Source organism: Aedes albopictus, chromosome 2, assembly GCF_035046485.1.
Source record: "Aedes albopictus strain Foshan chromosome 2, AalbF5, whole genome shotgun sequence".
NCBI classification, from domain to species: Eukaryota; Metazoa; Arthropoda; class Insecta; order Diptera; family Culicidae; genus Aedes; species Aedes albopictus.
The window spans coordinates 517,427,641-517,453,313 of NC_085137.1; the positions used below are offsets into that span (position 1 = coordinate 517,427,641).

A 25,673-nucleotide genomic window follows, 5' to 3' on the forward strand; every position below is an offset into this window, starting at 1 on the left:
CGACCGGGAATCGAACCCGTCACCCTCAGCATGGTCATGCTGAATACCCGTGCGTTTACCGCCTCGGCTATATGGGCCCTAGTGGATAAAAGAGCTGTAAATTAGGTTAAGTGAATGAAGAATAGAAAAAGGCATGACTCTAGAGAAAAAGAAACGTTTCATAACATCTTTTATTTTCTTATTACTCAAATGTACATTTCTCCCAATAAATCAGATTCTTTTAATCGATTTTGGTTGTAATCGTCGCGATTAACAAGCATGTTACACTAATTTAACATCTTGTCGAACAGACTTCCTGGCTCTTGTTAGTTGCATGTTGTGTTACATTCAATCCTTTACACACATACAGCGATTCGGCAGACTTTGGTTCATTAGTTGCACTGGTGACCTACAGGCAATATTTTCTATAACTGCTTGTTAGAAAAAAAACTACACCTCACAGACAGCGCGTCGAGCTACACCCTTGCAGCAGGTGCGTAAGCGCGGCTCCGAGCCGAGCGTGACCATTGAGGCAGAACGCGCCGCCGATAAAAACGGCGCCAACCTTTGCTCGAACCTTTACTCATCGTTTGGTCTACGCGTGGTGAAGATGTTGCCGCCGACGACGACGACGGTGCAGCACGTGCTTTTCGCCGTTCTATCGCTAGCTGCTATCGGTACCGCACCGGTCCGCGCTTACAACAATGCATCTTCTGCGATCGTTAGTGAATTCCCGGAGTACGCGAAATATCCACCGAAGCCACTCGTTTGTATTGCCAATGGTTGCCTAATAGGAACCGACAAGAACGGGCTCGAGAATGCCCAATTTGAGGCGTTCTTTGGGATCCCGTACGCTAAGCCTCCACTGGGGAAGCTTAGGTTCAAAGTGAGTTTGTTCATTGTGATTTAGTGATTTTTTGTGATACAGATGAATTAAGATTATAATCTCATATAGAATCCAGTGCCAGCGGAACCATGGAACGGGAACTACGATGCAACGTACGAGCGCAGCAAATGTATCCAGAAGAACGACGCCCGGCCGCATTCGCTAGTGGAGGGTAGTGAGGACTGCTTGTATCTGAATTTGTACAGACCTAAGGTTAGTGAAACAGTTTTTATGTGTAAAGTGATAGGAAGTGCTAGTTTAGGTAGTTGCAATTGTCAAGCATATCTTAATCAACATTTCACAATGGTCCACGAAACAGATTTATGAGGAAAGATGCATTCAGCGCCTTCAAATGATTTGTCATCAAATAATATGGTCTTCTACAAAGTTGTTCCTAAATATAAAGCCCTCTTTTCAATATACATGAAAATTAGGGTGGTCCATAATTTCAAAGAAATTGGGAACCAAACTTTTTCATTTGCAAGAATAACTATACAGGATATGTAGTTGTAGATCTATCAATTTTGAGCAAGTTTGCTGAAGTCACTTTTTATGTAGCTTTAAAATTGATCGATCTAGAGGTATTTTTCTGAATAAGCTTAGGGTGGTTCAAGAAAAACCGGTTTTCTGGCGTTAACTTTTTCAGTTTCGATTTTTCATCAAAGTCGCCCAAGAAACTCTTGTAGAGCATTTGAAGACGCGTCGCACACTGGAGTAACAGGGTCCAAATCATGGCCAAAAAGTTTTAACACGTTTTTATGGTGTATTATGTATGTACAAGCGATAAAATTGTGAATTTAGATATTGAGGAAGCATTTTGGATTATAAATGGCCATATTAATCAACTTAAAGGCTAGAAATGATTTCTTATAACTTCTCCAAGGACATCGTTTATTTTCACCCCCAAAAATCGCTTGAAGCGTCGAACATTTTTATTTGACAACAGAGAACTGATAAATAACTATATTTCCATGAAAAATGTTGTTTGGAAACAAGGACCACCTCGTTTCATAGAAATTCTCCTAGAAGTGTGAGAGAAATTCAATTCTTTTATAAGTGTAGATAACGTGTTTATGTATCCAGCAAAGTTGTAAGGAGTGTCATAATTGGGAAACTTGTTGATCAATTGTTCTATTTTCACAATTTTTGGGAATATGGGCCGTTATTTTTGAACGGTCCCTTAAATTCAGTTTAAATGCTGTACGTATTTCTAGATATTTTGGGAATCACATTTTCATTTTAGGGTAACTTTTATAGTGCCCTGGAAAACACATCAAAACTCAAATATTAATCATGGATTGAAATTTTAGGAGTTTGAACATGATTGATGATAGAAGCCGTGTGGAATACATAAGTTTGAATTTTTCTATTAAAACATGGCATTTTAACACAACTTTATACATAAAAGTAAGTTCGTGGAGTACTGAGTGGAAAACTCAATGAGTTTAGCTATAAAAACAATATATATCTGAAAATATTTTCCTAACGGTGCATCAACATATGATTACATGCTACAAATAGTGAGCTCTTTATTTGTGTTGTTTTTGATTTTTTTTTATAACAAATTTTGAACACAACAGGTCTAGCTACATTAGATTACTACTGCATTGCATACATTCAGGCGTTTATCGGTGTATAGAGATTTATGCCCAAATTTACTAAATTAATTCCATTTAACACATTTTGTTAAGAGATAGAAGACCAGATTTGTACTCTGCTATGACCTATCTACCGAGAATAAGTGGCCGTTCATTGAAAAAGTAGTCGGAACGAAGTTGCTTTTTCGAAATTAAACCTAAATTGTAACTAAAAACTAGTCAAAAAGGTGTAAATTTCAAAATGATTTATTTTTTCGTCTGGTACTTTCTGGTACCCGTTCTCTTGCGATTCACAAAGGATATGCCTTATATTTTATTGCAGTTTTATCCAGATCGCGAAATGCTGCAGAATCTGAAAACTTTTTGAATGCTGAAAATGGTTCAAAATTGACAAAAAACATGATTTTGAAAACTCTTCTGTAAGAGAGCAAAATAAATGAAACCAGGTGAAGTTTTTTGTTTTAATGATACACCCTTATCAGGAGAACTGCGTTACATACTCAGTTATTTTTTCAAATTGTCAATATTTAGATAATTGAAGTTCTTCCGATGAGTTATGATGCAAATGAAAAAACCAGTAGAGAAAATCGTCGAATTTCGGCATTTATTCTTAAAAAAATATGCATTCCAAAGTATTTTATTGATTGCCACATGATGAAGCATTACTTCATCTATCTTTAAAAAATATTAGACTCTGGAAAACCCTGAAAAAAAATTTTCGACCTATGGCCAGGAATTTGGCCCATTTACGCCTGTGTGCGTCGTTTCGTGCGCTGAGATGGTCGTAATCTCTTTTGGCTGAAAAGTTACAGGCATTTTTCTTCAAAATCATAGTTTTTTAAAAAGGTGTTTTGACGGGTTGGGGCAAACATAAAAAAATATCTTTTGCCCGCATTCAAAAGAAGAATACACAACATATCAAAAAATTAGAGGGGTGTTATTTTTGTAACTCAAGTGCCTATTTTTTCTAGAAAATCATCAATATCTTTTGAACGGATTGACGTAGCAACATTCTCAGCACACGAAAATGTGCGTTTTTTAAATCTCTAAAAATGGTTCTTGGACAACTTTGATGAGAAATTTAAAACAGAAAAGATAAAGCGTTTAAACTGTTTTGCCCAAATTTGTAGCATTTTCCCATAGTTTTTATAGGGTGACGCTAGAACAAATCGTTTTATTGCTTTATCTTTGTTGTTTCAAATTTCTCGTCAAAGTCGCCTAAGAACCACTTTTAGAGCTTCCTAAAACGCGCATGTTGCTACGTCATTCCGTTCAAAAGATATTGATGATTTTCTAGAAAAAAATAGGCACTTTTCAAGTATTTTTCACTTGAGTTACAAAAATAACACCTCTCTAATTTTTTGATATGTTTTATAACAACATTTCTTCTTTTGAATGCGGGCAAAAGATATTTTTTATGTTTGCCCCAACCCATCATAAACCCTTTTAAAACAAACTATGATTTTTAAAGAAAAACGCCTGTAACTTTTGAAACGACGCGTCTTCAAATGCTCTACAAGTGTTTCATGGGCGACTTTGATGAAAAATTGAAACTGAAAAAGTTAACACTAGAAAACCGGTTTTTCTTGAACCACCCTAAGCTTATTCAGAAAAATACCTTTAGATCGGTCAATTTCAAAGCTACATAATAAGTGTCTTCAGTAAACTTGCTCAAAATTGATAGATCTACAACTTTCTCGAAGAATGTATACAGTTATTCTTGCAACTAAAAAAGTTTGTTTACCAATTTCTTTGAAAATATGGACCACCCTAACTTTCATGCACATTTTTAAGAGGGCCTTATTATTAGGGACAACTTTGTAGTAAACCATATTAATCTAAAAACTCATTTGAAGGCGTTGAATGCATCTTTCCTCGTAAATTTGGTTCATGGACCACTGTGCATTTGAAGAAGGTGGAACAACCATTCACATTTCCCTCCGAAGATTCGTGCCAGCTTGACGAACAGTTGTTGATAGTGCGGATGGGAATTGCATCCACTTACAATGCGATCTTGTGATTCTTGAGACCACAAGGCCGCGTTCATTGGCGGATTCCGCGCTGTTGTTACTTTCCTCAAGCAGTATGACAGATGTCAAGGAGCAAACAATAAAAGAAATCTCTTTTAGGTATTGAAATTTACATCAAACTGGCAATCACCTTTTTAAAGTTTATTTTGAATTAAGTTTTATTTACCACGTTCTTCGAAAGAAAATTAAAGCTTTACAGAATGTTTTAAGTAGTTGACTTTCTATGATAGATGCTCTGAAAATTTCCCAAAAAATGCAATAATACAGCATGAAATCGAATGGTTTAACCCTTTCGAGTCGGAGGGGTCATATATGACCCCAACATAGAAACGACTGTATAAATTCACCCATTCGATAAAACAGAACAGAATCTTCGGCAAAGTTATTGCAAATTCGGTCCTCTATTAGGGAAAAATGGAAATATTTGTATTTGGGACTTCATTGATAATCTAGAACATCCTGAACCCCATGGAATTTGGAAATACGAAATAATTGACATGCCAGTTGTTCTAAAAGCTGAACTTGGATGTTGGTTACGTTTATATGCATTCATTTAGCCTTCGTCAAGAATATCAAAAGATGTTTTATATTCTGGGATGTTCTAGGTGTTCTAAACTGTCCTATAGTGAAGTCCTTCAAATCTAATATAATAACTTTATGTAAATTTCGCCCCAAATAATAGCATTGCATGACCTACTGTTACTGCAGCATCATGAGATCCGTGAAGCTCTTGATATCTACAATGTCATATATAGGCACAATAGTGATATTCCATGTCAGTCAAACTACCTTAGAGTTCAGAACTTCAGATCTACACTCGTAACAGTAGCCGTACCTGTTATACTGAGTAACGTTGCATAATCATCCGCAGTGACTGGAGCAATCTGAAGTCTACTAGCTTATCAAATTTACAAGAATAGCTTATCGCCATAAATAATAGTATTACATATTTTGCTGGGATACGCGAAGCTCTTGAAATCACAAATGTCATTTAAAGACACTACAGGAATATTCCAGGTCAGCCAAACTACCTTGGAGTTCGGGACTTCAGGTCTACACTCGTAACAACAGCCATATCTGCTATACTGAGCAACGTTGCATATTTTATCCGTGGTTACTGGACCAATCCGAAGTTTACTTTTTACCCTTCTTACACCCATAAGAAGGGTATAAATACCGCTCGAAAACCCGACTTTCGATCCGAGGCCCGCGGGGCCGAGTCTCATATACCAATTAACTCAGCTCGACGAACTGAGCAAATGTCTGTGTGTGTGTATGTGTGTGTGTATGTGTGTGTGTATGTGTGTGTGTATGTGTGTGTATGTGTGTGTGAGCGTATGTTACAAAAAAAGTCACGCACGTTTCACAGCCGTCTGATATCCGATTTGGATTCTCTTAGTTGCAAATGAAAGCTACAACATCCTAGTAGAACCCTATTGAATTTTATTACGATCTGACATTTGGTTACCGAGATATCTTTCGAAGAGTACTTTGAAGTAATATAGGTTAGCTTTTTGAGAGATTTTTGACATTTAGCATATTGATGAATATCTCAGCCGTCTGTCAACCGATTTGAGTTCTCTTGGCAGCAAATGAAAGCTACAACATCCTAGTAGAACGCTCTGAAATTTTATTTTGATTGGACATTTGATTACGGAGTTATCTTCCGAAGAGTACTTTGGAGCAGAGATGCCAGATATACAGATTTTTGACCTTCCATACAGGCAAAATACAGAGTACAGGCAAATACAGATTTTTAAAATGTGATACAGATTTCTCCAAAAACCATGAATTTTGAAGTTATTTTCAATAGATTTAATGGAAACTTATGAAATTTTTTTGAAAGTTTTTACATTTTCTCACATGTTTTAGAAAAATGAATAACAGTAAAAATGCAAAACCGTCAAAATGATACATTTTTGTTAGTTTCTATTGAAATCTAGGAATCTGGTGTCTGCTATACCCACAAATATGGCGATACAGAAAAATCTGTATTGATACAGATTTTTGATAAAAATAATCTGGCATCTCTGCTTAGGAGTTATACAACTAAACTTTTTGAGATTTTTAACAAAGTGTATCATACTAAATATCTCAGTAGTGTGTCAATCAATTTAGGTTCTCTTGGCACCAAATAAAAGCTACAACATCCTAGTAGATTGCCCAGAAATTTTATTAGGATTGGACACTTGGTTATCGAGATATCTTTCAAAGAGTACTTGGGAGTAATATAGGTTAACCTTTTGGGAAATTTTTGACCAAGTGTATCATAATAAACATCTCAGCCGTCTTTCAACCGATTTGGGTTCTCTTAGCACCAAATGAAAGTCACAGTATCCTTGTAAAAGGCCCTGAAATTTTATTTCGATTGGACATTTGGTTACTGAGATATGTTTCAAAGAGTATTTCAATAAATTCCTTTTTTTATTATTATATTCGCTTGTTATCTTGCATGAGCTTTTGACCAGTCTATCGGAAAATAATTGTTCAATAAATAATGCTGACCTCATATAAAGTGTATATTAGCAGGTTATTGTTTTCAATAAAATTATAAATAACAAATTACAAATAAACAGGAATTCTATGAAAACTAACAATATGTTAAATGGAAGCTTTGAATTTATATATTGTGGGAAAAATGCAAGAACCGGGCAGCCAAAATAACTAGCTAATGCCAAAACTGATTATCTTAGTAGATATATCATTTTTGTCCTTTCTGCACCGTAACCATGAATACCAAGTACTTCGGAGCTAATTTATTCGACTGATTAGGAGATATTAGACAAAGTGTATCTCGCTGATTTTCTTTTCCATATTCCAATATTCCAGAATATGCAAGCTATTTTTTTTTAAATTTCACACAATATTCTAGAAGGTGTCTGGCATTTGTGGTAGTTTATTCCATGGTCCATGATGCTATTTTGGAAACCAATCCACTAGATGCCAAATCCACAATATTTTCTAGAACTTTTGGTCCATCACACAAAATAAATATGTTAAATACAAATAATACAACAATAGTTTTATTTAATAAGTGTAAGAAGGGTTCTGTTCACCATAGGTGGATTAAATTGGGTTTTTATTATAAACCTTTGGGACATCTAGGGTCATCCAAACTGTTATGTAATGAAGGCCTTCAAATCTACAAGACAAATTTTATGTGTTTCACCATATATAATAGCATAGCATAATCTGCTGAGATCCGCGAAGCTCTAGAAATCTCAAATATATGTTAGATACACTATGGAAATGTTCCAAGGCAGCCAAACTATCTTTGAGTACAGAACTTCAGGTCTACACTCGTAACATCAGCTATATCTGACATACTGAGTAACGTTTCATATTCAATAGCGGTGACGCGATCAATCTGAAGTCTGCTATTTATTATTATGAACCTTTGGGACATTGAGGGTCGTCTAAACTATCCTGAAGTGTAGCTCTTGATACTAACAGTAGTTATTCTCACAGTGATCTTTAAACTGTAATCTGTAATCCCACTGGCATATCATGAATCATTGCAAGATAGTTTTGAGATAATCCAGATCGACAACACAACTCCGGAGAACATAGTTCCAGGCCTACACTTGTGATAATAGCTTTTGCCACTACGTTAAGCAGTGTTACATTATCCACTGTACTTACCAAAGCAGTTAGAGGAACAATAAGCGTTGTTATATACATATTTTTGGGATATAATGGCCTTCCTTACTGTTATAAAGCTTAGTTGATAAAAACAACCACTGTAACTTTCAGAAGACTTACTGGACATGATAGATTACAAATCGTAGCTTTTAACGAAAGAAGTTTCCGTTACACCCGTAGACTTTAGGATCTAAACTCAAGAACAGTACGGATGACCTAGGATATCCCGACTGATCTGCTATTGTCTATTAACCTGCCAGAAGACTTACTGGACATGATAGATTACAAAACGTAGCTTTGTATAATGAAATAAGTAACCGTTGCACTCGTAGACTATAGGATCTAAACTCAAGAACAGTTTGGATAATCTAGGATAACCTGACTGATCTGATATTGTCTATTAACTTGCCAGAAGACTTACTGGACATGATAGATTACAAAACGTAGCTTTGTATAATGATATAAGTTACCGTTGCACTCGTAGACTATAGGATCTAAACTCAAGAACAGTTTGGATAACCTAGGATATCCTGACTGATCTGATACTGTCTATTAACCTTTCAGAAGACTAACTGAACATGATAGATTACAAATCGTAGCTTTGTATAATGAAGGAAGTTACCGTTAAACCCGCAGACTTTAGGATCTAAACTCAAGAACAGTTTGAATGACCTAGGACATCCCGACTGATTGGATACTGTCTATTAACCTCTCAGAAGACTTACTGGACATGATAGATTAGAAATCCTAGCTTTTAATGAAAGAAATTACCGTTACAAGCATAGAGTTTAGGATCAAAACTCAAGAACAGTTTGAATGACCTATGATATCCCGACTGATCTGATATTGTCCTTTAACTTTTCAGAAGACCTACTAGATATGATAGATTACAAATCACAGCCTTGTATAATGAAAGAAGTTACCGTTACACCCGTAGACTTTAGGATCTAAACTCAAAAATGATTTGGTTAACCTAGGAAACCCAGAAAAAATATTCTTCATAATATTCTACCGCTATTGACAACCAAAACTACAGAAAAACGTAGAAAAATTCCATAAAAACGCTTGGAAAAATTCCGGCTTCAAAGTGGCTTTTAAGTGTAGAATTAGCTTAAGTTAAAATACACAATAATTAACCCGGGAGCGGTCGCGTCGTTTATTGAGTACACGCACCAAGGAAAGTACACGCATGTGGTACACAGCGTGAGCGCGGCGTCACTGCAGGTAGTCAAAGACGCGACTGCTCGAGGGTTAAAAAAATAACCTTCCTTTTGCATTAAGTTGCCAGGTTTCAAAAATGACCCTAATGCCAAAGGACGGTTAAGCATTGATTAACCTTGGTTATCTAATTTGAAACAAGCGCATATAATAATAGCATAGATACTATAGAAACCTGCGCATGTCTGACAAGGGTTATGAACAACCCCTAAGGGATCAACGATTACAACTATAGAAAAAGGCCAATACTGCACCGCTTTCGGCGATAATCGCACGTAACATTGGTGAAGCCAACCACTTTCGCGGACGATGAGCTTAGAGCATCAGCCCAACCAAAGTAATTGTAATAAGAAACCAATGGACTAGAAAATGGAAAGACCTAAAGGTGCACATCGCACCTACGTACGTGATGATTGATGTATTTGTTGCAAAATACATAGAGTTTATTAATATGTTGGATATGAGGCGTTTCCTTTCATTAATTGTAATTGACCCATTGCTTTCGTTATACTGACCAACAAGTTGCATGGCGATCGACCATATCCATTTAATAGTTAGGAGAGCCTAGCAAATATAATCAAGTAGGGTCTTGTACCATTTGCGAAGGTGTATCTATTTTGGGAATTAGCTGCTATAACATAGTCAATTTTCTACCCAATAACCGGATTTAACGGCTACGCAGTCTTAATGCATCAAAACGAGTTGTTATCTAACCCGACGTTTCGACATTTTGGATGGTGTCTTCTTCAGGGGAAGGATGTTTTTTGTTTGTTTTTTGTTCTGTGTAGTTTATTCTAACTTTAACTTTCGGGTGGTAAAAGTTTTGGTACTTATCTTCGGTTTTTGTAACACTGATTGGTTTTTGGCGTAGACACTTTGGCGGCAAGTGCCCAAAATGTAGGTGCATCGGCCCAAATGGTACAAGACCCTACCAAGATTTGCAATCCGTTCTCCGGAAATTGCTCTACAACTTATTCCCAAATGCTTTGCTGAAAATTCCTCGGAGTGCCCCGTGAGTGTTTTCAAGATTTGTCGGTGGTTTCCTGTAAAAAATTCTTCCGGGATACTTTTAAGAATTCTCATGGGACTCTTTCTGCCTAAAGTTTCATTATTCAAGAATTTCTCCACTTTAAGGTATACTACCAAGAGCTTCATTATTCAAGGGGCTTCCTCTCAAATTCATCTAACAATGTTTTTGGGATTATGAAGATTGTTCTAAGCAATCGAAAGGAGTTGCCCTTGAAGAATTTCGCAATAGATATCGTTTTTAGGATTTTTCCTAGAATGTTTTAGGATTCCTCATATAAGCTTGTACGATTCTGCTTGGTAAATTCTTACAATACGTTTCAATTATTTTTGGTATTTCTTCAAAGATTTTGCCGGAATTTTATCCAGATTTTTTTTTCCGAGATTTTCAAAGTGTTTCTACTTCCATCATTCTAAGACGAAAATCTCTTGGGATTCGTCTAGAAATTTCTCCAGAAGTTGCATCTGAGATTCCTCCTGGAATTCCTCTGTGTGTTGTGAAGAATTAGCTTAAGTTAAAATTCACAAACAAAAAGAAGTTAAAAAATCCTCTGTGTGCCTTCCTGCTGAAATCTTTTTAAAAGCTCTTGCTGGGAATCTTCCAGAAGTTTATTCTGCAAATCATCCAGGAGTTACTTTTGTAAATCCAAAAGAAGTTATTCATTTAATGCCCCTATATTATAAGGATGTTCAGCCCGAGGCTGGTTCTTCCCCGTGCGTATGAAGTTCTTATTGGGAATCTCCCAGAAGTTCTTTCTAGGGTTCCTTACAAATCCTACAGGAGATCTTTTTTCTGAATTTCTCTAGGAACTCCTTTTGATATTCCTTGTAAGAATCATCCAGGAGTTTTTTTAATATCCTCCAGAAGTTCCTTTGGGAATTCACCAGGATTTCCTACTTGAAGTCTTTCAGAAGTTTCTTCTAGGAATCCTCCATGTGTTCCTTCTGAGAATATACCCGGAGTTTATTCGAAGAATCCTCTAAGAATTCCCAAAAAGTTTCTGAAGAAACCTCTAGACAAAACCCCCCGAGAGGAATTCTCGGATAAATGCCACACTAAACTACTGTAGTATTCTCTAAAGAGGTTTTAGAACTACTTCCTGAAAAAAAATCCCCGGTGAAGCCTCCAAAATGCATCCATAGAAGGCATTCGTTGACGAATCCCTGAAGGAAGCCCTAAAATGAATTCCTGAAAGAATTCCCAGAGGAAATCTTTGTAGAAATCTCTAGAATTCTTCTGGGATACCTTTAGGATTTCTCATGGGATTCTTTCTTCCAAAAGCTTCATTATTTAAGAATTTCTCCTCTTTTAGAAATTTATCCAGTATTCCTTCAATGGGGCACGTTCGGTGTAGTACTAGATTTGTAGTAATGAGCTGAATTTTAGTATGGTGAGAAGGTCAATTCTTCGTTTCTGCAATGAAATGGTGCAAAAAGCGTGGGTATTATGATTCCTTGCCTAATTTGATGCTGTTTGAGCAAAACTTTGGATAACTATGTTGTTTATGTTGCAAGAAATGGAGGAAACAACAACACTGTTGCCCAAAGTTTTGCTCAAACAGCATCAAATTAGGCAAGGAATCATAATACCCACGCTTTTTGTACCATTTTATTGCAGAAACGGAGAATTGACCTTCTCACCATACTAAAATTCAGCTCATTACTACAAATCTAGTACTTCACCGATCTGTCCTATTATTTCATAATTTCAAATTTATGGAGATTCTTCTATGTAATCTAATGGAGTTGCTTCTAAAGGATTTCTCAATAGGTACCACCGTCTGATGGGACTCCTTCTAGAATGTTTCTAGGATTCCTCTATGTAAGCTTGTACGATTCTGCTTGGTAATTTCTTACAGCACATAGAAACGTTTTTTTTCAATTATTTCTGGGATTCCTCCAAAAGATTTTTCTGGAATTTCATCAGGAATGTTTTCTGGGGGGTTTCAAAGAGTTTCTACTTCCAGCATATTTCGAGGAAATTGTTCTGGGATTCGTCCTGAAATTTCTCTAGTAATTGCTCCTTAGATTCCGTCTGGAATTCCTTCTGGGATTCCAGCAGAAATTTCGTCTGAGATTTCTGCAAGAGTTCTGGAATTCATCCATAAATTTGTACTAGGATTTCTTCAAAAGCTTCGGCTGGATTCTTTCCAGAATCAACATTGAAGTTTCTCCTGGATTTCCTATTGAGTTTCCTACAACAGTTGCTTTTGGTTATCTTGTAGAAGCGCGATCTGAGAATACTTCAGGAGTTCCTTCTGGAAATGTTCCAGAAGTTCCGTTAAGGAATCCTCCGGGAAATTCTTATGATAATCCTTCACAAGGTCCTTTTGGAAAACTCCAGCAGTTTCTTCTGGGAGCCCCTCCAAATATCTTTCTGGGAATCCTATGAGAGTTCCCTCTGGGAATCCAGGAATCACTCCAAACGTTTTTTTTTCTAAAAATCATCAAGGAGTACTTTGAGGGAATTTAACGAAAGTTTCTGTCAGGAATTTTCCAAAATTGTTGGAATTCTACAGGAACTCTAGTTGAGTTTCCTCTAAGAGTTCGTTCTGGAGTACCTCATGTTAATCTTTCATGAACTTTTTTTAAGAATCCACCTGTAATCCCTTCTGTGAATCCTTCAAATGTTCTCACATGGAATTTTTCAGGATTTTTTTTTCTAGAAAACCTGCCGGAGTTTTTTTCTGGCAACCCTCCTTGAGTCCTTTCAAGAAGCTTCCTGAAGTTTCGTCGGGGAATCCTGAGTTCATTCTGAGGATTCCTCTGAAGTTCCTGATGAAATCTCTAGATCATCTCCAGGAGGATTTTTTAGAGAAATCTCACACTAAATGTCTGTAGAGATCCTTGAAGAAACCTCCTGAAGTACTCCATAGAAAAAATCCGTAAAGCAATATGGAGAAATGCTCAGAATACATTGATGGAATCCCAGAAGGAATTCTAAGAAAGAATTCCTGAAGAAATTCCCAGATGAAATTACTGTAGAAAGCTCCGCAGAGTTCCTGAAATAATCCGCAGTAGAAACTCTTGAAGAAATTCCCTGCAGGCATTAATGGAGGAATCTCCAAAACCTACATTAGTCTAGTTGCCCTAACACAAAACAAACTAAAAGTAGTTCCTTCAAAGATCCTGTAAGGAGGATTTAGGGATGCCTCCAGAAGATTCATCGGGTTTTCATCCAGAAGTTTCTTAAGAGATTCCTATACGAGGTCCTTCTAGAATTCTTACAGCAGTTCCTACAGAGATTGCTTTAGGAGTTTGTTCAGGAATTCCTCTAGAATTTCAGTCAGAGATTTCTCCTGGTGTTCCCTCAGGGATCTCTCCAGCAGTTCCTTCAGTGGTTCTTCCAGGAGAATCCAGGGAGGTCTCTTGGATTCCTTCAGGAATTATTACAAGAGTTGCTTTAGTAATTCCTGCAGGCGTTTCTTCAAGGGTTCCTCCAGAAATTCTTTCAGAAATTTCACTTGGAATTTCTTCTGGGAATCCTCCTAAAATTCATTTCGAAGGAGATAAGCCTCATGAAGTGAGTTCTGTCACAGATTTTTTCAGGAGTTATTCCAGAGATTTGTCTAGAAATTCCTTCGGGTATTCATACGATAGTTCCGCCAGGAATTAATCCGGAAGTTCCTTCGAGGACTCCTGCAGTATAGTAGTTCTTTCAAGGATTGAACCAGACGTACCTTTAGGGAACTCCCCAGTATTTCCAGGAGAATTCAAGAAGTTTAATTAGTGATTTCTTCAAAAGTTTCCTTAGATATTCCAACAGGAGTTCCACTCCCAAGTGACACACTTGTCACAGAAGAGTCACGGCGGCACAGGTTTTTGTTGCGCAGAAGTCACTGCGACTTACTTCTAGCAAGTAAGTGTTTATTTGTTAGAATTAAGTCATTGTGACTTCTGCACAACAAAAACCTGCGCTTCCGTGACTCTTCTGTGACACTGTTACTTATGTACACACTTAAAAAAAATCACCGACTTCGGTAATATTTTACCGAAATCTCAACCGTTAAGTTTTTTACCGGAGAAATTCGGTGACGTTTACCGAACTTCGTTAAAATTTGACAGATAAACGATAACATTTTACCGAAACTTGGTAATTTTTACAGAAATTCGATAAAAAACCATTACCGATCGTTCAGCTGTTGAGATTTTGGTAAAAATTACCGAACGCGACTAGCTGTGTAAGTAGAGATTCTTTCAGTAGGATTCGGGATTGCCTCTAAAAGATCCATCAGGGAAGTATTGGGAAGTTCCGTCAGGAATTCTTGCAGGAGCTCCTTCAGAGATTAACCTAGGTAATCCTCCAGGGATTCCTTCTGAGTTTCTTCCGGAGTTCCTGTCGGAGTTCCTTCTGGGATCAGTTCAGAAGTTCCTTCAGAGATTCTACCTGGAACATCTTCTGGGCTTTCTACAGAAGTCCTTTCAGAGATCTCTCCAGAATTTCCTTCGGAGAATCTTTTAGTAGGATCCAATCCTTAAGGATATCTCCAGGATAATTGGGGATTCCCCCAGAAGTTTCTTCAGGGATTCATATGGAAATTCCTTCAGGGATTCCAATGAGTTTCTTCAGAGATATTTTCAGGAGCATTCAGGATGCCTCCAGGAGTTACATCAAGAATTCCTTCAGAAGATCCTTCGGGAATTCCTACAGGTGTTTCTCCAAGGTTTCTTTATGACTATAACAAGGCAAAATTCCAGAATGCCCTTGAAGGTTCTCTCATGGAGTTTCTTCGAAGTCATTCTGGAATTCCTCCGGTCTTGTCCAAAAACTACGTAGACTCTTAGGGGTGGGTTTCTGGCCAAAGTCTACGCTCCATATAAATTTCGAAAATTTTGTTTGGACAAAAGTCTACGAGGGGAAAGGGGGGGGGGGGTGTCTGAAATGGCCAAAAATGAGTCTACGTAGATTATAGACGACGCCTCTTGGAATTATTTCGGGGATTCTTCCTGCAAATCCTTCAAAGAATCCGCCTGGAAATTCTTCGGGGATTCCTCTTGCAAATGTTTCAGAAATTCGCTATTAAAAATATTTCGGGAATTCCTGCTGGATATACTTCGATGATTTCTACTCCAATTCCTTCCTGTAGGAATTTCTTTCAGAATTCCTCCTGGAATTATTCGGGAATTCCTTCGAGGATTTTTTCTGGAATTCCTATGGAATACTTCCAGGCATTTCTTCGGTGATTCTCCCTGGAATTTTGTCGGAGATCCAACCTGGAATTCCTTTGGGCATTGCTCTTGGAATTCCTTCGAGCATACCTCCTCGAAATCCTTCATGGATTCCATTTCAACTATACCTTTAGAGATTTCTGCTGTAATTACTTTTGATACTCCTGATGTACTTCCTTTGGGGATTTTTGCTGGTATTCTTTCGGAAATTCCTGCTGGATATCTTTTGGGAATTCCTTCGGGGACTCTTCCTGGAAATCCTTCGCGAATTCCTACTGCAATTAATTTGTGTATTTCTAATGAAAATTCTTCTCTAATTTCTTCTGTAACTCCTTTGAGGATTTTTTCTAGAAATACTTCGGATGTTCCTCTTCCAATTTACTTTGGGGTTCCTGTTAGAATTCCTTTGAGCATTTTGCTGGAATTCATTTGGGGGTTCCTGCTGGAATTCTTTCGGATATTCTTCCTGAAGTTGCCAAGAATAACCCTCCTGGAAATCCTTCAAGAATTCCTCCTGGAACTTCTTTGTGTATTTGTCTTGGAATTCCTACGGGAATTCTTTCTGGAATTCTTGAAATTTTTCCTGAAATTCCTTTAAAATTCCAATTAGTTATTTCTCTAGAAGTTTCTGCAGGGATGTCGTCAAGAGAGATTCTTGGCCCACCAGGTATTACTGCAGAAGTTCCTTCAGGGTTTCATCCAGAAGTTCCTTCTGGGATGCTTCCGCAAGTTTTTCGGGGTTTCCTTCTGCAGTCCCGAGCAAAGTCTAACAACAAAATGATAGCAAATCGAAAACACGATTTGTAATCAGCAGCAAATTGATATCATATTTTGATATCAGATTGTCTTGATTAACACTGCTTATACCAACAGGGTTTTTGTAACGTAAAGTACCGACAGGCAAAAAAACGTGGAACTAATTTTTTTGCACATCCATATCTCAGCAGTTAGTGAACCAAATTTCAATCTTTTTGCGTTAACGGAATCCCACACTATCCTAGAGAGGTGTAGTGAAAGCCGATTGGAATTTCATGCAGCTTCCGGTGAGAGCCAGGCGAAAACATTAGTTCCACATTTTTAACATCTTCCGGTTCCGTTTTGTTCCCGGATTGGTTGTGAGTACCATGTCTTTGTAGCGAGTTCTTTCGGAACCTCGACAAGATAGCAACATTCTGTCTTCGGCAAAGTTGTTCAGAACAGCAACCACTTCCTGGTGATGGATTTCATAGTTCCGAATTTCACCACCATGTGGCGCTAGTGTACATAGTGACTTCCGGTACGAATTTGGTGGGATATAGCACGAGATTGAAGCCAGATAGGAAGATGCGATCTTCGGCAAAGTTGTTCAGGGCAACGAGTACTTCCAGCTCATGAAGCGCATAGTTCGGAATTTGACCACCACGTGGCGCTAGTGTACATAGTGACTTCCGATACGACTTTGGTGGGATATAGCACGAGATTGAAGCCAGATAGGAAGATGCGATCTTCTGCAAAATTGTTCAGGACAACGAGTATGTCTAGGTCATGAAGAGCATAGTTCCGAATTTCACCACCACGTGGCGCTAGTGTACATAGTGACTTCCGGTTTGACTTTGAGGGATATAGCACGAGGTTGAAGCCAGATAGGAAGATGCGATCTTCGGCAAAGTTGCTCAGGACTACGAGTAGGTCATGAAGAGCATAGTTCAAAATTTCACCACCACGTGGCGCTAGTGTACATAGTGACTTCCGGTACGACTTTGGTGGGATATAGCACGAAACTGAAGCCAGATAGGGAGGTGCGATCTTCGGCAAAGTTGTTCAGGACGACGAGTACTTCCAGGTTATGAAGCGCATAGTTCGGAATTTCACCACCACGTGACGCTAGTGTACGTGGCTACTTCCGGTATGACTTTGGAAGGATATAGCACGAGGTTGAAGCCAGATAGGAAGATGCGATCTTCGGCAAAGTTGTTCAGGACGACGAGTACTTCCAGGTAATGAAGAGCATAGTTCAAAATTTCACCACCACGTGGCGCTAGTGTACATAGTGACTTCCGGTACGACTTTGGTGGGATATAGCACGAGATTGAAGCCAGATAGAGAGGTGCGATCTTCGGCAAAGTTGTTCAGGACAGCAAGTACTTTCAGGTCATGAAGAGCATGATTCAAAATTTCACCACCACGTGGCGCTAGTGTACATAGTGACTTCCGGTACGACTTTGGTGGGATATAGCACGAGATTGAAGCCAGATAGGGAGGTGCGATCTTCGGCAAAGTTGTTCAGGGCAACGAGTACTTCCAGGTCATGAAGAGCATAGTTTGAAATTTCATCACCACGTGGCGCTAGTGTACATAGTGACTTCCGATACGACTTTGGTGGGATATAGCACGAGATTGAAGCCAGATAGGAAGATGCGATCTTCTGCAAAATTGTTCAGGACTACGAGTACTTCTAGGTCATGAAGAGCATAGTTCAAAATTTCACCCCACGTGGCGCTAGTGTACATAGTGACTTCCGGTACGACTTTGGTGGGATATAGCACGACACTGAAGCCAGATAGGGAGGTGCGATCTTCGGCAAAGTTGTTCAGGACGACGAGTACTTCCAGGTTATGAAGCGCATAGTTCGGAATTTCACCACCACGTGGCGCTAGTGTACGTGGCTACTTCCGGTATGACTTTGGAGGGATATAGCACGAGGTTGAAGCCAGATAGGAAGATGCGATCTTCGGCAAAGTTGTTCAGGACGACGAGTATTTCCAGGTCATGAACAGCATAGTTCAAAATTTCACCATTACGTGGCGCTAGTGTACGTAGTGACTTCCGGTACGACTCTGGTGGGATATAGCACGAGATTGAAGCCAGATAGGAAGGTGCGATCTTCGGCAAAGTTGTTCAGGACTACGAGTATTATTAGGTGATGAAAAACATATTTCGGAATTTCACCCCCAAGTGGCGCTAGTGTACATAGTGACATCCGGTACGACTTTAGTAAGATAAATCACAAGATTGAAGCCAGATAGGAAAGTACGATCTTCGACAAAAATGTTCAGGATTACGATTACTTCCAGGTCATGAAGAGCATAGATCAAAATTTCACCACCACGTAGCGCTAGTGTACATAGCTACTTCCGGTACGACTTTGGTGGGATATAGCACGAGATTGAAGCCAGATAGGAAGATGTGATCTTCGGCAAAGTTGTTCAGGACTACGAGTATTTCCAGGTCATGAAGAGCATAGTTCAGAATTTTACCTGCACGTGGCGCTAGTGTACATAGTGACTTCCGGTACGACTTTGGTGGGTTATATCACGAGATTTAAGCCAGATAGGAAGGAACGATCTTCGACATAGTTGTTCAGGACTACGAGCGCTTCCAGGTCATGAAGAGCACAGTTTCGAATTTCACCACCACGTGCCACTAGTGTACATAGTTACTTCCGGTACGACTTTGGTGGGATATAGCACGAAATTGAAGCCAGATAGGAAGGAACGATCTTCGACAAAAATGTTCAGGATTACGATTACTTCCAGGTCATGATGAGCGTAGTTCAAAATTTCACCAGCACGTGGCGCTAGTGTACATAGCTACTTCCGGTACGACCTTGGTGGGATATAGAACGAGATTGAAGCCAGATAGGAAGATGCGATCTTCGGCAAAGTTGTTCAGGACTACGAGTACTTCCAGGTCATGAAGATCATAGTTCAGAATTTCACTACCACGTGGCGCTAGTGTACATAGTTACTTCCGGTACGACTTTGGTGAAATATATCACGAGATTTAAGCCAGATAGCAAGGTACCATCTTCGACAAAGTTGTTCAGGACTACAGGTCATGAGAAGCATAGTTACGAATTTCACCACCACGTGTCACTTGTGTACATAGCTAGTTCCGGTATGAATTTGGTGGGATAAAGCACGAGATTGAAGCCAGATAGGAAGATGCGATCTTTGGTAAAGTTGTTCAGAACTACGAGTTCTTCCAGGTCATGAAAAGCATGGGTCAGAATTTCACAATATCGTGGCGCTAGTGTACATAGTTACTTCCGGTACGTTTTTAGTGGGATATAGCACGAGATTGAAGCCAGACAGAAAGGTGCGATGTTCGGCAAAGTTGTTCAGAACTGTGAGAACTTCCAGGTAATGAAGAGCATAGTTCCTACTAACACCACCACGTGGCGCTATATTATTAGAATGAAGTCAGATAGGAAGGTGTGGTCTACGGAAATGTTGTTCATGACTACGAGTACTTCCATTTCATGAAGAACATAGTTCCGAATTCCACCACCACGTGATGCTAGTGTACATAGTGACTTCCGATACGTTTTCAGTGAGATGTATCACAAGATTGAAGCCAGATAGAAAGGTACGAGTCTAGCTCTCACTTTCAAGAATCAAGGAGCAATGATCATTTCAGGACCACTTGGAGAATATTCCCTAAGAATATCTACAGAAATACTTTCCGCGAATGCCCAAGTCGTTTCTCTAAGAGATTCAGTTCTAGTAGAATTAAGGCTTTAGTATAAATATCGCAAAAGCGTTGATCTCATGGCAGACTTTTATTCTCGTGAAAATTGTAAACTTCAGAAAGATATTCTCATAATGATGATTCACACAAGCTTCAGCAAAGATATTCAAATAAATTTCTGGCTCCAACTTCATATTTATTATCCAGAATAATATATCAAACCCATGACCATCCGCAAATAAAGAAGGACATGCGATCAACAGCGCCACGGACTCGAGCACTCTGGAGAGGAATTTCCGAATAAATCACTGCATAAATTTCTGAAGGAATCTTTCGAAGACTTCGCGAACGAACTCTAGAAAAAAATACGTAGTAATCCCTGCAAAACATATTCCGAAAGCATCACTAAAAAACTTTCCTAAATTCGGGAGAATCATAATGAATCTCTGAAAGAACTTCTAAAATTTATCAGAAAAGAATCGCAGAAAGAAGCTCCGGAGTGATTTAAAATGAAATCGCTGAAGTTTTCAAACTCCGGAGGAATTTCTGAAGAAATCCTTGGGGAAAGAAAGCGTTAGAAGATGGGTTCATGAAGGAAAGTACAAACGGGCATCTAGAGGAACTCCAGAATCCCTGTTAAAAATTCCCTGTAGAAAAGATAAAAGTATGCTTGGGTGAATTTTTGAAGATATTTTTGGAAAATCTCCTGAATCCCTGGAAAGATTTGCAAAACAATACCCAAGGATACCAAATGGAATCACCCAGATGATTTCCCGAAAGAAACCTTGGAAATAGTCCAGAAAGGACCGCTAAAGAAATTTCCAAAAAATCACTAGAGGAATCCCGATACAATTCCTGGAAGAATTTGGCAAAGAAATCGCAGAAGAATGAACATTCGAAAGAATCTTGGGAGGCATTTCCGAAGCAATCTCTAAAAAATCCCAAAGAATTCTTGGTGAAATTTCGAAGAATTTTTCGAATACATAGCTGGAAAAATCTTTGTACAGGTCGGACTCGATTATCCGGGTGACTCCAAAATTATTTCACCCCGGATAATCGAATCACCCGGATAATCGAGCCATGCTTATTTTTTTATTATTTTTGGTGTTCTTCAATCAAAAACTGTTTGTTAAACATAGAAGCTAACATACATAACGTTGTAGTGCCTAAACTCAACGTCTGGTATTATTACAACCATGTTTTTTTTAAATGAAATTTTAGCTGAAAAATGTGAAAAAATAAAAACAATTTACAAATAGGCTAAATCCTACTTACAGGTGTTGTATTTGATGTTTATCACATTTTTTGACATATTGTAATCTAAAAATTTGTAAACAAAGCAAAAACAAACTTTTCCCCGGATAATCGAGCCGTTTTTCCCGGATAATCAAACCCCGGATAATCGGGCCCCCGGTTAATTGAACCCCCGGATAATCGAGTCCGACCTGTATGAATTATTTAACTATTTCTTGAAGAATTCCTGGAAGAATATTTCAAAAAATTCCAGAATTGTATACTATCAAAACGTGGTGGTGAAATTCCAAACCCGGTAGTGCTCGTAGTCCTGAACAATTTTGCCTTCCCATCAGACTTGAAGATCGTCCAATACCTCATCAAATTCGTACCGGAGATTGGTATGTACACTAGCGCCACGTGGTGGTGACGTTCGGAACTGGAAGTACTTGTAGTCCTGAACAACTTTGCCGAAGATCGCATCTTCCTATCTGGCTTCAATCTCGTGCTATATCCCTCCAAAGTCATACCGGAAGTAGCTATGTACACTAGCGCCGCGTGGTGATGAAATTCCGAACTATGCTCTTCATGACTTGGAAGTACTCGTAGTCCTGAACAACTTTGCCGAAGATCGCATCTTTCTAACTGGCTCCAATCTCGTGCTATATCCCTCCAAAGTCATACCAGAAGTAGCCACGTACACTAGCGCCACGTGGTGGTCGAATTCCGAACTATGCGCTTCATGAGCTGGAAGTACTCGTTGCCCTGAACAACTTTGCCGAAGATCACATCTTCCTATCTGGCTTCAATCTCGTGCTATATCCCACCAAAGTCGTACCGGAAGTCACTATGTACACTAGCGCCACATGGTGGTGAAATTCGGAACTATGAAATCCATCACCAGGAAGTGGTTGTTGATCTTAACAACTTTGCCGAAGACAGAATGTTGCTATCTTGTCGAGGTTCCGAAATAACTCGCTACAAAGACATGGTGCTCCCAATCAATCCGGGAACAAAACGGAACCGGAAGAAGTTAAAAATGTGGAACTAATGTTTTCGCCTGGCTCTCACCGGAAGCTGCATGAAATTCCAATCGGCTTTCACTACACCTCTCTAGGATAGTATAGGATTCCGTTAACGCAAAAAGATTGAAATTTGGTTCACTAACTGCTGAGATATGGATGTGCAAAAAAACAGTTCCACGTTTTTTTGCCTGTCGGTACTTAGCGTGTTAATTTCGATTTCAAATTTTGATATCGTTTTGCTGTCATTTAAAATAATTACAAATGTTTAAGTCATTTCAAAACTTCTAGGTGACCCTGTATAAAGCATCTAATGATAAACCATCAGTGCAATTAACATATTGCATTTAGGTTTCCATATTATTCAGAAAAACTCTAAATTTAACGGTTTTTCCATTTTTTTCGCACTGATAGCAAAAACAGTAATCAATTAGCCATCACTGATAGCAGGAATTGTTTTCAACTTGCTCTCACAGGAACATTTTTCTGCTCTCATTTTTGATGTTTTAACCGTTAAAACGACCAAAACGACATCAACCTGAGTAATCATAATTTGCAATATCACAACATCAAAATTAGTTTTCGATTTGCTGTCAGACTTTGCTCGGGGTTCCTTCAAGGTTCTTAGAATGAAAGAAGGTTTATATGAAATTATAGACTCCATCAAGTAAAAGAAGTTATTTGATTCGTATACTCTGTTTTTATTTGATTCTTCTACTTTTTTATAACACCGGTATAGAAGAGAAATCACGATTTTGACTTATAGATTTTCGTATTTCCCATTTCAGTACATCACCGACCCACTGCCAGTCATCTTCTACATCCACGGAGGAAGCTATGCATCTGGATCAGCTTCATTCACTGAGTTTGGTCCCGAACGGTTGATGGACACCAGCAAAGTGATCGTCGTGGTCATCCAGTACCGTTTGGGAGTGTTTGGATTCCTGTCCACTGATGATAGCTGCTCGCCGGGCAATTACGGGCTCAAGGATCAAAGCATGGCACTACGCTGGGTTCAGAACAACATCCAGAACTTTGGAGGCGATCCAAAGCGGGTTTTGCTGGTAGGTCAAAGCGCCGGCGCCGCTGCAGTCCAGATGCACATGATGTCTCCGTTGAGTCGAGGAACTTTCTCGAAAGCAGTCAGCATGAGCGGATCGGTACATGCCTATTGGAACTACAACATTGACCAAGCCAGGGTGGCCAGGCGGCAGGCTGCTGTCATCGGAATACCCAATCCGTACAAGATATCCACGGACAAATTGGTAGAAGCTCTACGCTGGGTCGATGCATATGAGTTGGGTAGAAGTATCGATCGCCTGAAGTATTTCTATGTGCATCCAACTGGACTTTTCCAACCGGTCGCTGAGCAGTACGTTACAAAGGAAACGTTCCTATCCGAAGAACCGCGGAATCTTTGGGCAGCCGGCAAGTATGAACAGATTCCATGGGTCACCGGATTTTTACCCAACGATGGAGCCGCAGATTCGTTGGGAATCATCACAAATGTGACCCTGTTGGAACAACTCAACCAGAAGTCTCGACGGTTTATTCCTCGACTCGCTGGTGGAGATGCGCATAACAAAAGTACGCAGATGTTGAAGGAACGCTATTTTAGCGACGGAACCGATGAAAACTGGTTAACCAGAGATAATTACTTGAATCTCCAAGCTGTGAGTAGCGTAGCAAATAAGTTATAAGTGAATATTTGTAATTTCCCTAAATAATTTTGATTTCAGCTCCTAACAGAATCAACCATCACATACGGTATTGCAATGAGCGTGAAACAGCACCAGGCTTTGAAAAACGCAAAGAAGGCGCCAATCAGCGTTTATTATTTCAACTTCCACGGACGCTATTCCAATTCATACGCCTATACATACACGGGAACCGACTTTGGAGTGTGTCATTCCGATGAGTTGCTGTACCTGTTCCGCAACAGCGCGCTGGTTCCGGACTACCAAGCCGGATCGCCTGAGCTGATAATGGCCAAGGGTTTGGTCGATTACTTCGTTAAGCTGGCTTATGATGGGTAAAATTAGCTAGCTTCGTATATTTTGCACACTGATCTGTATAATTTTTATTTTATTCTGCAGGATATCGGGGCCATATTGTAAGCAGAACGATTGTCAGTTGTTGGAGTTTACCAATTCGGACAATCCGAAGGCACCGGTTGAGTTGAATCTGGTCAACGGGTTCGACGAGGAAATGTTCAAATTTTGGCGGGAGTATTATCGATTGCAAGGGATATGAATACTCGCATAGGCGTAAGTAACTGTTTTTGTTGTAAATATATGAATAAGTTCAAAAACTGTAATTTTACGGAACAAATCGATATTATTTCTTATTGATACAAGCCCTTGCATTGAAACAGCAAACATTTTCCACCAGGAACCCCACATAGAAGCTTTGTTCTGTGAGATATGTTGAAGTTGCTCGGAGTTGTTGCATTTTTTTCTCTTATTCATTCGTTGACAAATGGGTCCAACTTCGTCTGATCTGCCTGACTAAACAGAGCTATTTCTAACAACTAAATATTAAACAAATAAAAACAAATCAATATAATTGCCGTGTCACTTTTGGATGATTCATATGTACCCATTTGCTACCAAAATCTCTGGTAAATTAATATAAAAGTTGATTTAGAATCTTCAAACTATCAAACGCTCCTCAAACCTCTTGAAATGCCCTTAAAACGTTCCTGAAACCCCCTGAAACTCAGGGAAAAATAACAGGTGGAAAATGACACTGAAAAGCTTTGAAACACCCCTGAAACCTTTTGAACCGCTCTTAAAAGGCTTATTTGCCCTATAAACGTCCCTGAAACTCCCTTAATACGATTGAAATGCCCCTGAATTCCCCGTAACCTAATTAATATGCCAACGAAACCTGACGAAACGTCCTTAAAAGGATCCTGAGATCTCATGAAACAACCCCCTGAAACGCTCCTGAAACCCCTTTGAACCCCTGTTCAAATTCACGCAGTGCGACGAATTGAGATAATGTCTGTATGTGCGTATGTGTGTATCTATGTTTGTACACAAGAAAGTCACTTACTTTTAGGGCACTTCCCATTGATCAATTTTAGCACAAATCGAACCGAAATTACACCTCGTTATTTGATATTGAAAATGGTACTGGGCTGAGTTTACCATTTATCTCCAGAGTGGTTCCCTATTTGAAAATAGAGTTTATTTAAAATAATTCAAAATTTTCCATCATTTCAAGACCTTTAATGATAAGATACATTTAAATTCTTGCTGGTAAAGCTTGCCTACTAGGTCAAAGCTTGAACACTTTCTAAATTTCCACTATGGCCAAATAGGGAACTACTATGGCGATAACGGGTACACCTACCCTACTGTCAAAACAAGTATTATTCCCGCAATGCTGCAGGTTAAAAGTGGTGGCTTGAGGTTCC

At 39.0% G+C, this 25,673-nt stretch overlaps 1 protein-coding gene across 1 annotated transcript; it reads left to right on the forward strand.

Annotated features, from left to right (window-relative positions):
* The first annotated feature begins 434 nt into the window (after positions 1 to 434).
* LOC109409691 (juvenile hormone esterase) lies at positions 435 to 24,576 on the forward strand. Its single transcript, XM_019683166.3, has 5 exons — positions 435 to 865; positions 935 to 1,078; positions 23,041 to 23,925; positions 23,992 to 24,284; positions 24,349 to 24,576. The coding sequence occupies exons 1-5, from the start codon at positions 590 to 592 to the stop codon at positions 24,503 to 24,505; spliced, it is 1,755 nt and encodes a 584-aa protein (XP_019538711.3). The 5' UTR covers positions 435 to 589; the 3' UTR covers positions 24,506 to 24,576.
* The last annotated feature ends 1,097 nt before the right edge of the window (positions 24,577 to 25,673 follow it).

Bases quoted from the DNA above. Each gene is read 5' to 3' on its own strand.
- LOC109409691 (XM_019683166.3), top strand. From the start codon at position 590: ATGTTGCCGCCGACGACGACGACGGTGCAGCACGTGCTTTTCGCCGTT. The intron at 866-934 runs GTGAGTTTGTTC...AATCTCATATAG, and splicing joins TGGGGAAGCTTAGGTTCAAA to AATCCAGTGCCAGCGGAACC. The intron at 23,926-23,991 runs GTGAGTAGCGTA...TTTTGATTTCAG, and splicing joins ATTACTTGAATCTCCAAGCT to CTCCTAACAGAATCAACCAT.